We start from the raw sequence: 12,285 nt of genomic DNA on the forward strand, positions 1-12,285 counted from the left end.
TATACGTGCTTTTTCCTATACATAAATATGATAAAGTTTAATTTATAAATTAGGCATAATAAGAGACTAACAACTATCAATAAAATAGAAAAATTATAATATTCTGTAATAAAAGCCACATGAAGGTGGTCTCTCTCCAAGTATCTTATTGGACTGTACTCACCCCTGTGATGATGTAAGGTGATAAAATGTCTATGTGATGAGATGAAACAAGGCGAATGACACAGGCATTGTGACATAGCATTAAGCTACTACTGACCTTCTGATAATATGTCAGAAGGAAGATCATCTGCCTCCAGACCTTGGTTGACTACAGACAACTGAAACCAAGGAAAGGGAAACTGAGGCTGTGGGGTGACTCCTGTATTATGTAGTTATAGAGAAGAAAAGCATATGTGAAATACAGGGAGGGGGAACTCAGGCTATTCACAGAACTCTTAACAGCCCTGCACTTCCCTTAGAGCTAGAAGAATAGCAGGAGTTATAAAAGTCCTTTTAGATTAGAAAAAAAGTGATTCAGCTCTACAGTGGGTGGCGCATCCCTAATCGTGGTAACTGCTGACAGCTCTTACTTTCAGATCACTGACTCCTTTCATCTCCCTTCTCTTGATATAGGTCTTATGGGTCTGGCTAAAGAATCACACATTCCTTGAGAGCAAGAACTATTCATGGTGGTTTCCCCAGAGCTTAGCATAAAAAAGATGCTCAATAAATCTATGTTCACTGATAAGACCATAATAATGAAAGCAGGTCCAAAATCCTGGGCACTACTCCAAACCAGTCAAATATGAAACTCTGATAGTCTTTCTGTGAAGAACCTCAGCGTAATTGACCTGAACTTTCCATGGATTGTTGATGCAACAGGACTACAGAAAAGTTGCAGATGCACGGTTTTTTTTAGACCTACATGCTGGGTCCTACAAATGAGAGACTTATAAAGTCAACAGCCATATGAAGCAATTAAAAATCACTGGACACATCGGCAATGTGCAGTGTGGTCAGTCAGGGTTATATGAATCAATCTGGCATGGAATAAAAGCAGAATGGCCAAAGAGGGCTTTGAGGTCATTAACTCAAGAAGAGGAGCCACTAGTCAGAATCTAGTTTTCAAAATTCTCACCACAGCTCATCTGTCTCAAAGGGCAAACTAAGGATTTAACTGTGAAGCTGCCTCTCTTTCTCCCAGGAGGTAGTTAGTAGGTCACAGCATTTTTGCCTTGTAAGTTATCAACCTTGGGGCAAAATCCTGACATTCTGGGTGAGGTCAGAGTACCAGGTAAACCTCCAGCTCACTATAACCAAGCCTAACTGAAAAACTCCAAAATTGGCTGGCCAGTCTACTCAGTCTCTGGCTTCCCCAGGCTGCTTTCTCTTATCTTGACGTGGTGGTAGTCAAAGGGGGCAACCAGCAATCAGAACACAGACGGGGCGGGCAGAAGCTGCAACTTGCCAGTCAGAAAGTCAAGGACACCCACCTGTCCCTTGTGACTTTTTTCCCCTAGAAAAAAAAAAAAGAAAAAAAAAAAAAAAAAGGAAAGTCAAGGACAGGTGGCGGGCCCTAAGGTCATGTGCATTTAGCGAGGCTGTAATTACACGTGGTTTTCTCAAACCTAGAGAGAGGACAGATCTTCAAGGAACCTGAACCTGGAGAAACAGTTCAATCCCTCCTGGGGTTCTAGCCCAACAGCTCTAGACACATCCAAAGGCCTTTCATGATGAGAAATTCTACAACACAAATTATTTCTAAAGTCAAACTTCCCTCCATGTGGCTTGACAAAAGAAGGAACAAAACCACTAACAGTAACTCTCACGATGCCTTTCCACCTCATCCAGGCAAAACCTGGATCACAGATTTTGGCAGTGGCAAGCAACATTCACAGCCAGAATCAGCTGAGGCCAGCCTGGAATCTAGACAGAAGCTCTCCTATCTCCTAATCTGCAAAGCCTATTTATTCCTCTTTTACTCCAGATTCAACCAAGTACTTGCCTCCTTGACAGAGCTCAAGCTAAATCAGCCAGTGTCCCCATTTCCTCACTTTCTCAGAAAAAAAGGGGCAGTTAATCAGTGGCAGCATAGTTCAACAGAAGAAACATGAATTTTTACTTCTTAGCAAGCCACTGACTTCCTCTGAGTCTTGTTTTCCCATTGGTAAGAGAGACAAGAAAAATCTTACATAAGATAATATCCTACTCCCCCCTCTGGAATTTTCTCAGGTCAGAGGACCCTGAAAAAAGGGAGCCTTGGGAGCTTTGGGCTTAGAAGCTGGCCTTGAGGCTAATTCTAGGGACCCAATACCACTGGCCAGGCTTTAGGAAAGACAAACGCAAATAAAGGAAACACACGAATATGAAAATGACCTCAATATAATTTTTTGAAAACAAAAAGAAATCAAAACCTTCCAGGCCTCCTGTTAAGCCATCAAAATATTGTTTGGAGCAATAGAGCCCTGTGGTGGATTCCAACCCCAGTAAGTAGAAGTTAGTGTGTACCAGTGCAAAAGTACCCAGCCTCTTCTACACTGACTGCACAGCTGGCCTGTGCAAACTCATACTCAAAGTTCATGGATATCTCTGTGCCAAATCACTGGGCTGTGATGAGTGAAGCCCCTTCCTGCCCAAAGAGGCAATGTAGACAATGCCCATTCACAGCTGCTCTCGCAGGATGCAGCAAAAGAGAAGCTGCCATGCCCAAGGAACACAGAAAGTAGGCGAGAGTATCCGGAGGAGACAGGTATGCTCATGCCAATTATGGAAAAGGATGATATGGCTCTAACACGGACACTGCCAGACAAAGACCAAGCCTTGACAATACAGACACATCTAAAAAGTCTTCCCTCCCGCCCCAAGCAATACATTCAGAATTGTAAGACTTAGTTGTATTAATTCAGAGGAGTAAAAAGAAAGCAACCAAAGGGAAGCACAGGAAAGAGATGGTGGCCACCTTGCTTGCCTGTCATTTTCACTTAGAGAAGAAGGGCTGAGCTGCATGTTTTACAAAATGCAGTTTTCATGCAACTCTTGATCTTGGGGTATGCATTCAAGCCTCACATTGGGTATAGAGTTTACTTAAAAAAGGAAAACAAAAAAAAATTTTAAATAAACAGAATGCAGCTCTTCACATGCATGTCCTCCCATATCGTAGCACCTGGTTTCACCATTGTGGGGTAGGTAGGGGCAGGTACTTCTAAACCCATTTACAGACTCACAGTTTGTTTCTAAGAGCTAAAAAAAAGCTTCTGTGACTTGTTCAGAGTCACAGCATCTTCTGAATGGATCATAAAGTTAAGTTTTCTCTCTTGACTCTCAGTCACAATAGCAGGGGTGAGATCATTCAACTACTTCCAAAAGCATCTCTGTACCCTCAGCACTTAGCATAATGCCAGGTACATATTACATACCCAGTACATTTTAGTTGAATGAATGAATCACATAGATGAATAAATGAGTAAAAGGCCTACTTCCTCCATCCCTTCATTATCCCCATCCTACAAAACAAAGAGGGAATAGCATAATTTCAAAGAATGCACTGTGCCCATCCCATGATTTCTTAGGGAAGCCAACATAGAAATCAATACAACTTCAAAGCCCACGTATTTTTTAGTGCCAAAGTTGTCATCTTTAGCAAATGCAGTGATGACACCATGATGAAGAAAATGCTAATGGTAAGAAAAATTCAAAAAGGAGAAATTTAAGATACTTGGCTGCATTTCTAGGAGAAGGAAGGCTAAACTGCCTCTCTATGCAGCAACGTTTGAATGAGGCCCTAGTCGAAGCACTGTATATATGCAGCTCTAAAGGACACCTGGATATCAAACTATGGAATAAAATATCTTCAAAACACCGATGTTTCAATGTCGGCATAAAAGAAATAAATTATAAAGCCCAGTACATTTTCCAGTTTGATATAAATTAATTCCAATGGCATATTTAAAATAGAGACAATTATAAGTTTCTCTCATAAAATTTTAAAAGGCAGCAATCAATCCTTAGATTGTACAAGTGCAAAGGAATGGTATTTTCTCCATACTCAAGACACCTCAGTGTCTGTATAAGAATTGCCAGTGTTCTCGGTTGATCAAAAACTTGGGCCTATGTAGTCGAAGCAATTCTCTGGTCATACTGCTCCTTTTCCCTTAATATCCAGCTTGTTACTGGCCTCTGACTGTTTGCTCAGCTGCTCTTCAGAGAAAGTGATGTAGGAATACACCAGGCTCCCAGCAATGCTGCAAAACAGAAAACCACCATCAGGGAGGAAAGGAAGGAACGGCAAATGTATGGGAGACTGGTGTTGAGGACTGGAGTCACTTTCCTAAGTCAACAGCACACAAAATTAAAACAGACACAGTGTCTTCATCTACAAGAGATGCTCCCTCATCATGGATATCATCCACTGTTGTTGATGCTTTGAGGAAATGAATGTTTGCACATACCTGCCAGCAGGACAGGAATATGACTTATTGAAATCAAAAACCTTAGGATTCTGCTTATCTTCTGACCTAGCAATCTACTTCATGGGAGAATTGTGTACGTCTTCACAGATTTATCAAGAAAGAGTTTACCACAAACTTTATAGCAGAAAATTAGATAAACGGTAAATGTCCCAAGAGGGAATTATATAAATTCATACAATAGAATATATGTATCTCATGAAATCATATAAAATGAAAACAGCAATGACATCTTAAATGAAAAAATAATCTCACAAAACATAAAGTATTGTCTAATCCCATTTTATTTAAATAAACATGAATATGTACATTGATATACATCAGAATAAAGTCTACAGAGAATATAAGACTATTAATGGTTACATCTAGATGGTGAGATCACAAGTGATTTTTTTCTATTTTCTGTATTTTCAAAAATAATAATTCAAGACAAAGAGATGTAATTTTTAATAAGAATGAAAAACATCCCAATTACTAAGTAAACATGCAAACCTTGGGGGAGTCACAGAGCAGGTTTCTCTCTGACTAGAATCAAGTTCACAGTGGAGAACCTATCACCTGAGCCATCGGTCTCTGAGCTGGTTTCTGGTACCCCTCACTTGTCTACCACACTTACCACCAGGAGGGTATGCGTGGAGGGGGAGGGAGAGGTAGTGATTATACTTGTCTATTTTCTGTGGCAACCTCGAACCCACAGAGGATACACACATAGCCCCGTTGCACCAGTCACTAACTACAAATAAGCTGGGGGAACTCACAGAGACTAGACTGTTTTGACGTGCTCTTTGGCTAAGCCTGACACCTGTGACTCTCTTGAGTCTCTAGTGGGCATTTTGGCCCAGACTCTGCTTTCAGACCTTCCTGTCCTGGATTTGGCCTTCCACCTTTTGCCTGACCACTCGATTCAGGAACTTGCTGCTTATTTGAAATTAGTTCTATTCTCCTCTAGGATTTGGGGTTCCCAGCTCCACACCAGCTGCAGCAGGGTAAGAGATGCCTAGCTCCTGCAAATAAGGAAGCAAAATCAGGCAGTCACAGCACTTAATCTTCAAATTGTGACCATTTACTAAAGTCTACTACGTCAAGCATTTAACATACATCTGCATTGCAAGGTTCCTGCAAAGTACAATATCCCTTCATTTTGAAGACGAAGAAACTGAGTTCCAGAGTCACAACTTGCTCAGGGCCATAACATATCCTAATAATGGATCAGAATAAAATAAAATCCATGTCAATCTGATTTTCTCCACTGAAACAACTTCCTCCCTTATGGCCCCTGCTCCATTTGATGTTAGAGATATTGGTCCTTATTCTGTTCCAATCAGCCTATAAATCTCTAAGACCTTACTCTTACTTAGCTCTACAAAGTCCTTTGCACTGGCCTGACACTATATGGAAGTATGATAAGTAACTGCTGGGCCAATATCTGTGACGGTCCATTCAAACAAAGCAGCCTTACGAACCCAATCTTTGTGCCAGTTTCATATCCTTCATCTTCTCCTTCATCTGGTAGTTTTTTTCCCCCATTTCTTCTTTTTTTCTTTTTAGAGAACCTGATCTCTCAGACTTTTCTAGAAACTCTTCTGGTTTTCTAGTGCATCAAGTAGATGATTTCCCTGGTAACTGGGCCAGGATCCAAGGAAATGGCTTACTGGAGCCTTCCTGACTGGAAGCTAAAAATTCTTTGAGGTTCACATGTTCATGAGAATCCATTCCCTTTGCCTCCAACCCCACCCCACCTCACAACCAAGCAGAAAGATTGCTCCTTCCTTTCTTTCATTCTGTCCCCTAGGTTCCTCCTCCCACAACAACCTTAAGCATAACAATGCTTTATTTTTCCTGACAAGACAATCTGATGTTTGTACTAAGCTGATTTCACCTGGATAGAAATAGTAGAGCAGTGTAGGATTGAAGAAGACAAAGAATACTCCAGAATTTCTTTCAGGCCTCATCCTTATGGTGATCCTACATCCTTAGCATAGTGAGTAATGAAAAAACATGGACTTTGTGGAGTTAGATCTTGGTTCAAAACCTGAATATACTGCTAGCTCTATGCCCCTTCGCAAATCTATTAATTTCTCTGAGATTCTATTTCTGTATTAATAAAATAATACTATCTATAAATGAGATAATGCATGAAGAACCTGATCCTGGCACATGGTAAACAATCAGGAAATATAAATTCCCTTCTCCGCCCCTCCCCGTCAGCCCTGCTAAGCACAGACTAGAGGGGAGATGCACTGTTAGCAAAGGCAGGGTGGTATAGTACATAAACTTCACCTGATGCAAGAGGAGGGCACATTGTTGCCACAAGGTTGTTTGAACCAGGGCAAAACCAAACCACAGAGACTGCTGTTCTAAACTCTGGGGATTAAAGAGCACAGACTTTTCAAATTCTTACAAGTTCCAACATGAGGTAATAATAAAAGACTTTTCATTTCATCTTTATTCCTGACTTTAACATGATTAAATATTCACATTTTCAGAAATGGCCATTCCCAAATCATCTGAAGAGAAGAGAATCCATCAACAATGATCCTGTGTGCCAAGCAGTAGTAAGTTGATGCTTTGGAAAGGAATATAGGGCAGCCCCGGTGACGCAGCAGTTTAGCGCCACCTGCAGCCTAGGGCATGATCCTGGAGACCCTGGATCGAGTCCCACGTCAGGCTCTCTGCATGGAGCCTGCTTCTCCCTCTGCCTGTGTCTCTGCCTCTCTCTCTCTGTGTCTCTATAAATGAATGAATGAATAAATAAATAAATAAATAATCTTTAAAAAAAAAAAAAGGAAAGGAATATAAATTGCATCCTGGCAGTTTTGGTAATGAGGGTAAGCTTTGAGGAGGGGAAGAGGAGGCTGGAGAAAACAAACGAAAAATCCCAGACTCAGGGTGGGGCAGTCTAAATGAATCCTGATACATCATTACCAAATGGTTTGGAATTAGGATCTTCTACAACTTCAAACCAAAAAAAAAAATTCTCAATCTATTGGCTCCATAAATATTCACATTAAAGATGATGACTTCTGATACTCTGGATTTATTTACATATTTGACCATCCTAAATACTCATTTTTTTAAATCTCAAGCAATTTTCCACCTGCCTAATATTCAGATCACAGTGCTACCAACTATGAATTCACTGAACCCACTGTGACAGACAAAGCTGGGAGATAAATAGAAGAGAAAGATGAGGCTCCACTGAACCACAGACACGGTCTAGTTAGAATACTGCAAGACTGGCTGGAAAGGTGCTGATTGGTGCCACTTCATCTGCTCTGACTTCTCATCTTCCCAAACCATGCAGACATAATCTACATGTCCTAGACCTGTACATATTTACCAGCGTCAGACAATTAGCTATCTGTTCTACAAATATATGCTAGAAATGCCTTCCATATAGCAACTCCATGGTCAGGGAGCAAGAGCCTTAAGGTCCAGTCTATCTCCATCTCAACCTTGCATCTGACACATCTGCTCATCTAGCCGGGCAGCTCTGCCTTTCAGATTATGACTCTGTCATATTGTCACCTGTACAATATGTCAACGTATACCAAACCTATGACCCAGGGTAGTTTGACTTTTACTGCTATTTCCTAAAATACAGTAATTCCTCCCAAATAATTGCAATGGGACCTCTGGCTACATTCTTCCAATACCCCATCTTAACTCCCCATATAGCCCACTGGGAAGCCTTCTCTCCTCTTTCTCACCAGCCAAATAAAGCAGAGCCATGTTGCCTCTGTATGTATCACCTTCCAGAGCTTTCCAATCTAAACAGAGAGAAGCACAGAGGTGTTATGGGGTTGACTGTTGATGCTGACATTCACAAAGGTCTATGATGGTGGACAAGTTACTTAATCTCTCAGAGCCTCAGCTCTGTGAAATAAGCCCATCTGTGAAATGGCAATTAGAATACCACTCTTTGAGGACTGAAAGGAGAATTAAATTATGTAATTTATATAAGAGGCTATATAAAACTATATAATTTTATAATTTAAATTCTATACTTCATTATATAATAGGGCAATAGACCATTTCAAAAGGTTAGCATACAGTAGACATCCAATAGGGATAACAGTCAAAACGCCAAAGCGCACCAGGAGCTAATATTGCTAAAAAGCAAACAGAAGAAACAGGTTTTGCCAATTGCTGCTCTTCCTCCTCTTCATGGCTGTACATCCACTCACCCAGAAAAATCAAGGAGTCCTAGGTATAGTAAGTCCTTTGTCTTTGGTCATCCCAAAGAGGCCTTAATTGTACTCAGTGAGCAAGCCTTGACCTAACCTCTATGATCCGCAGTTTAGCAGTAACCCTCATAGCATCTTCCAAGTTGGGTATTTCTCCTTCCTGTGTTATGAGATACTCGAGGTGCCTCACGCTCAAGGCCAGCCTACTTCTCCAGCACTACTCTTGTGGAATCCCTTACTCCAGCCATCCCAGAGTACCTGCTGCCGATCCTCCCAGTCTCCCATCCAACACCTGCACTGGCTCTGTGCTTTTGCCCATGCAGAATTCAATGGAATACCTATTTCCCTTCTATTTCCACCTCAAATCCTACCTACTGCTCAAGAACTCACATAAGTAGCCTTTCCTTTATGCAGTTTCCCAAGCAGACAACCCCTGCCTTATGACACGTTCCAGTCTGGACAGCTACTTTGTGACACTCTTGTGATGACAGCTGTGGAAAGCTCTCAAGAGAATGTAGAGAAGTGCCTCATCATTGCTGCTGTTAAGACCATATAAATGCCTAATGTTATAATAAATGCTTTATGATTCCTACATGAATGAAAGCCATTACTGTTAACTTCATCATTTTATACTTTCCCTCCTCCTTCTGCCTAAGTGTCAACACAGTGGGCAAAGTAATCCCGTTAAAGCTAAATCAGATCATGTCACTCCTTTATACAAAATCCTCCAACATCTTCCCCGCTCTTAAATGTAGCCCCCACTCTGTTACTCCACCCCATTACCTGCACAGCCCCATCTCATAACATCCCACCAACCTGGCCTCACTTGTTCCCTGAACACACCTAGGCACACCCCCACTTCAGGCTCTTTTCACTTGCTCTTCCTTCAAGAAACTGATGTGGCTCATTCCCTCCATTTTTTAGGTATTTACACAAAATGTAATCTTCTCAGTAAATGTCCCCACCCCCTAAAATACTTATTCCCCTTCCTTGCTTTATTTTTCTCCATACTATTTATCATCACAGCTAACATTCACCAGCAAATATTTCACTCATTTATCTTCATTCATTTTTCTGTCTCCTCTACTAGAAGGAGAACTCCATGAAAGGCAAGGATCATGATCAGTTGTTTTTTTTTTTTTAATGATCATTTTTGATAGCAGCTCTATTCCCATTGCCTAAAACAATGTTTGCCAGGTATTAACCATACTCCCCAGCTTAATTACAAATCCCCTGAAAATAAAAATTAGTCTCTGGCTTTGCATACACTAAGTCATCACTTTCACTAACATATGCACAGAATGGGTTCAATTATTCTGATTCTTACTTTGCCTACCAAAGGAGATAGGAGAATAAAGACAAATGAGTGGTAAAAAAGGAGGTAAACAAGGTGGCTCTGGGAATGTTCAAAACAAAGAGGGGCCACTTAATCTCTTATCCCATGTGCCCTTGCATGGCTAAATCAAGGGGCAGATTTTTCTAGTCAGATCAGGGTTAGATCACAGTTCCACTTCTCACTAGGGCAGCTATGTGCCGTTGGACAAATTACTTTACCTGACTCTCAACTTCAGTGTCATGTGAACTGGAGATGACTAAACGAGCTGGCACTGTAAAGGTGATGTCATGCACATCGTACTCAGCAACATTAACTCCCTATCTGTTGCCTTTCCACCATGTATTTATGTCCCCTCTACACTAGGGTAAGTGTGGTCTGTGCACATACTTTAAAAATAGAAGTACCTTTGTCAAAGATCTGTCTGGCCAGAATGAGAACCATTCCATCTGCCCAGGAGTTTTAGGAATTGGCCCAGGAGTAAATTTAGAAAAATAAATAAATAAATAAAAGGCTCCCAAATCCTGTAGTGATGTTTTTGGAACTCATGGGCCGTGACAAGGATATTTTTTGCTTTATTATTATTAACTGATATGAATCAGGCAAATGTTCTAAGATCAGAATTCTGGAGAGGCCCAGATAAGTTTGTTATTATTGTTGCTGTTGTTTTTAAACACTCTGCACTAGAAAAAGGTTACTGAAAAACAAAATCATATAAGCCTTAAAACTTGTTTTCTGCCCACCCTTACTGTTTAATATTAGTTTTTTGGAAGAGGGGATTTTCTTAGCTATTCAGAAAGAGGTTTTTTGTTTATGTGTTTGTTTTGCTTTCTTGATATCTTTGATACTGTTCCATCAACTTGGGGCTGAGTCCAAACTATCTTCAGCACATCCATCATTGGCTATACTCCTTTTTCTTTGCCTCTTTCTCTGCCTCTTAAAAAACCTTAAAATGTGGTTAGATGCCTCCTATCAGAACTAAAAGGATAATATATTTTATGGTTCCTTCCACACCTGCAGGAAATTCCTTCCAATGTCTTAAGTCTCCCGCAAAATAACTAGACCTACTGAGCACATGGTAGTTTCCACAGGACTCCCACAGGATGAGTCAGAGAAGTTTAGTGGCAAAATTAGGACAGACAACTCTCAAGTTCAGAAACTGAGAGCAAGAAAACAGGCTGCGAAAGGTGAATTACAAATAGCTTGAGGCAGTCCTGTAACAGAACACAGTTTTTGCTATATTCCATTTCACTGCTCTTCTGTCAGGAATTATGATATAACCAGCAGCTAGCCAACCTCCCTAGATTCTATTCGAAAGTCTAAGTTACTCTAGTGACACCGATACCAGTTATATAACTCTATAAATAGCCTAGTGGATATTACATCAGCAGCAGCTAACTGGTAATTCAAAATATGTCCTTCTCGCTCTCCAAATCAGAGAATCACTCAGCCAAGGAAAAGCATATGTCCTTCAGGAGAAGTCTGGAACCAGAATAGAGTCTACCAGGATGGAATTATGCAGGAGGAAAAGCAGTCTGAAAATCAGAAGCAACTTATGTTTTCTAAGGAAATAGGCAAAGAAGTCCAAAATGAGGGAATAGATTCAGGTGCTGAACAGAGGTAGTTAGACAAAAGGCCTCAGGAACCAACTTTGAAGCTATTCTGAGCTGCACCATGTCCCATCTCAGAGACTGTGTAGACCCTTGTGTGCCTCAGAACAGAAGCTACAGTAAAATGAGTTTTGTGATACTAAAGGAGGCTGACTTAAGAATATGTAACCAGTATGATGTCATGTCATGAAGGGAGATGAAAATAAAATTAATCCATTCATCTATCCACTACTTACCAGACTGTGGTTAAGAATAAAGACTTGGAAGGCAAATCATGAATTGAATACTTATCAGCTGGCTATGATGGGGCAAGTTTTTTTAAGGATCTCTGGGAAATGGAATATTCCACAGCATCTATTTCACAGGGCTGCTACAGAGATTAAGTATAATACTCAGGACAATGCCCAGTACAAGTAACACATAAAAAATATTGGCTAACAATTTGTTATTATTACTAGTTGAATGCTTATTATGGGCCAGACGCTGATAAATATTGGCACAACTGTAAATAAGACAAGTGATTTCTGCCCTCAAATAGCCAACAATCTAAAATGGCAAATGGAGACATATACAGTACTAGGCTACATTGTAGTTACTCAGTCATTTGCTGAATGATAATGCATTAAGGAAGGAGAACTTGGGACTCTGAAATACAACCTGTCTGGGTTAAAATCCTTGTGACATGAGTTACTAATCGTGTGACCTTG

General features: G+C 40.6%; 1 protein-coding gene across 3 annotated transcripts in view; it reads right to left on the bottom strand.

Moving 5' to 3' along the window:
• Nucleotides 1–3,942: 3,942 nt before the first annotated feature.
• Nucleotides 3,943–12,285, bottom strand: part of SLC35D1 (solute carrier family 35 member D1) — a 42,608-nt gene continuing 34,265 nt past the window's right edge. The window contains exon 12 of one of the 3 annotated variants that reach the window (XM_077892241.1): nt 3,943–4,223. In XM_077892241.1, the coding sequence (XP_077748367.1) occupies nt 4,115–4,223 (109 nt within the window). In that variant the 3' untranslated portion in view covers nt 3,943–4,114. The remainder of the gene's footprint in view (nt 4,224–12,285) is intronic. The other 2 variants (XR_013376440.1, XR_013376439.1) reach the window with 2 other exon arrangements.

The sequence above is a fragment of the Canis aureus genome, chromosome 3 (assembly GCF_053574225.1).
Source record: "Canis aureus isolate CA01 chromosome 3, VMU_Caureus_v.1.0, whole genome shotgun sequence".
NCBI classification, from domain to species: Eukaryota; Metazoa; Chordata; class Mammalia; order Carnivora; family Canidae; genus Canis; species Canis aureus.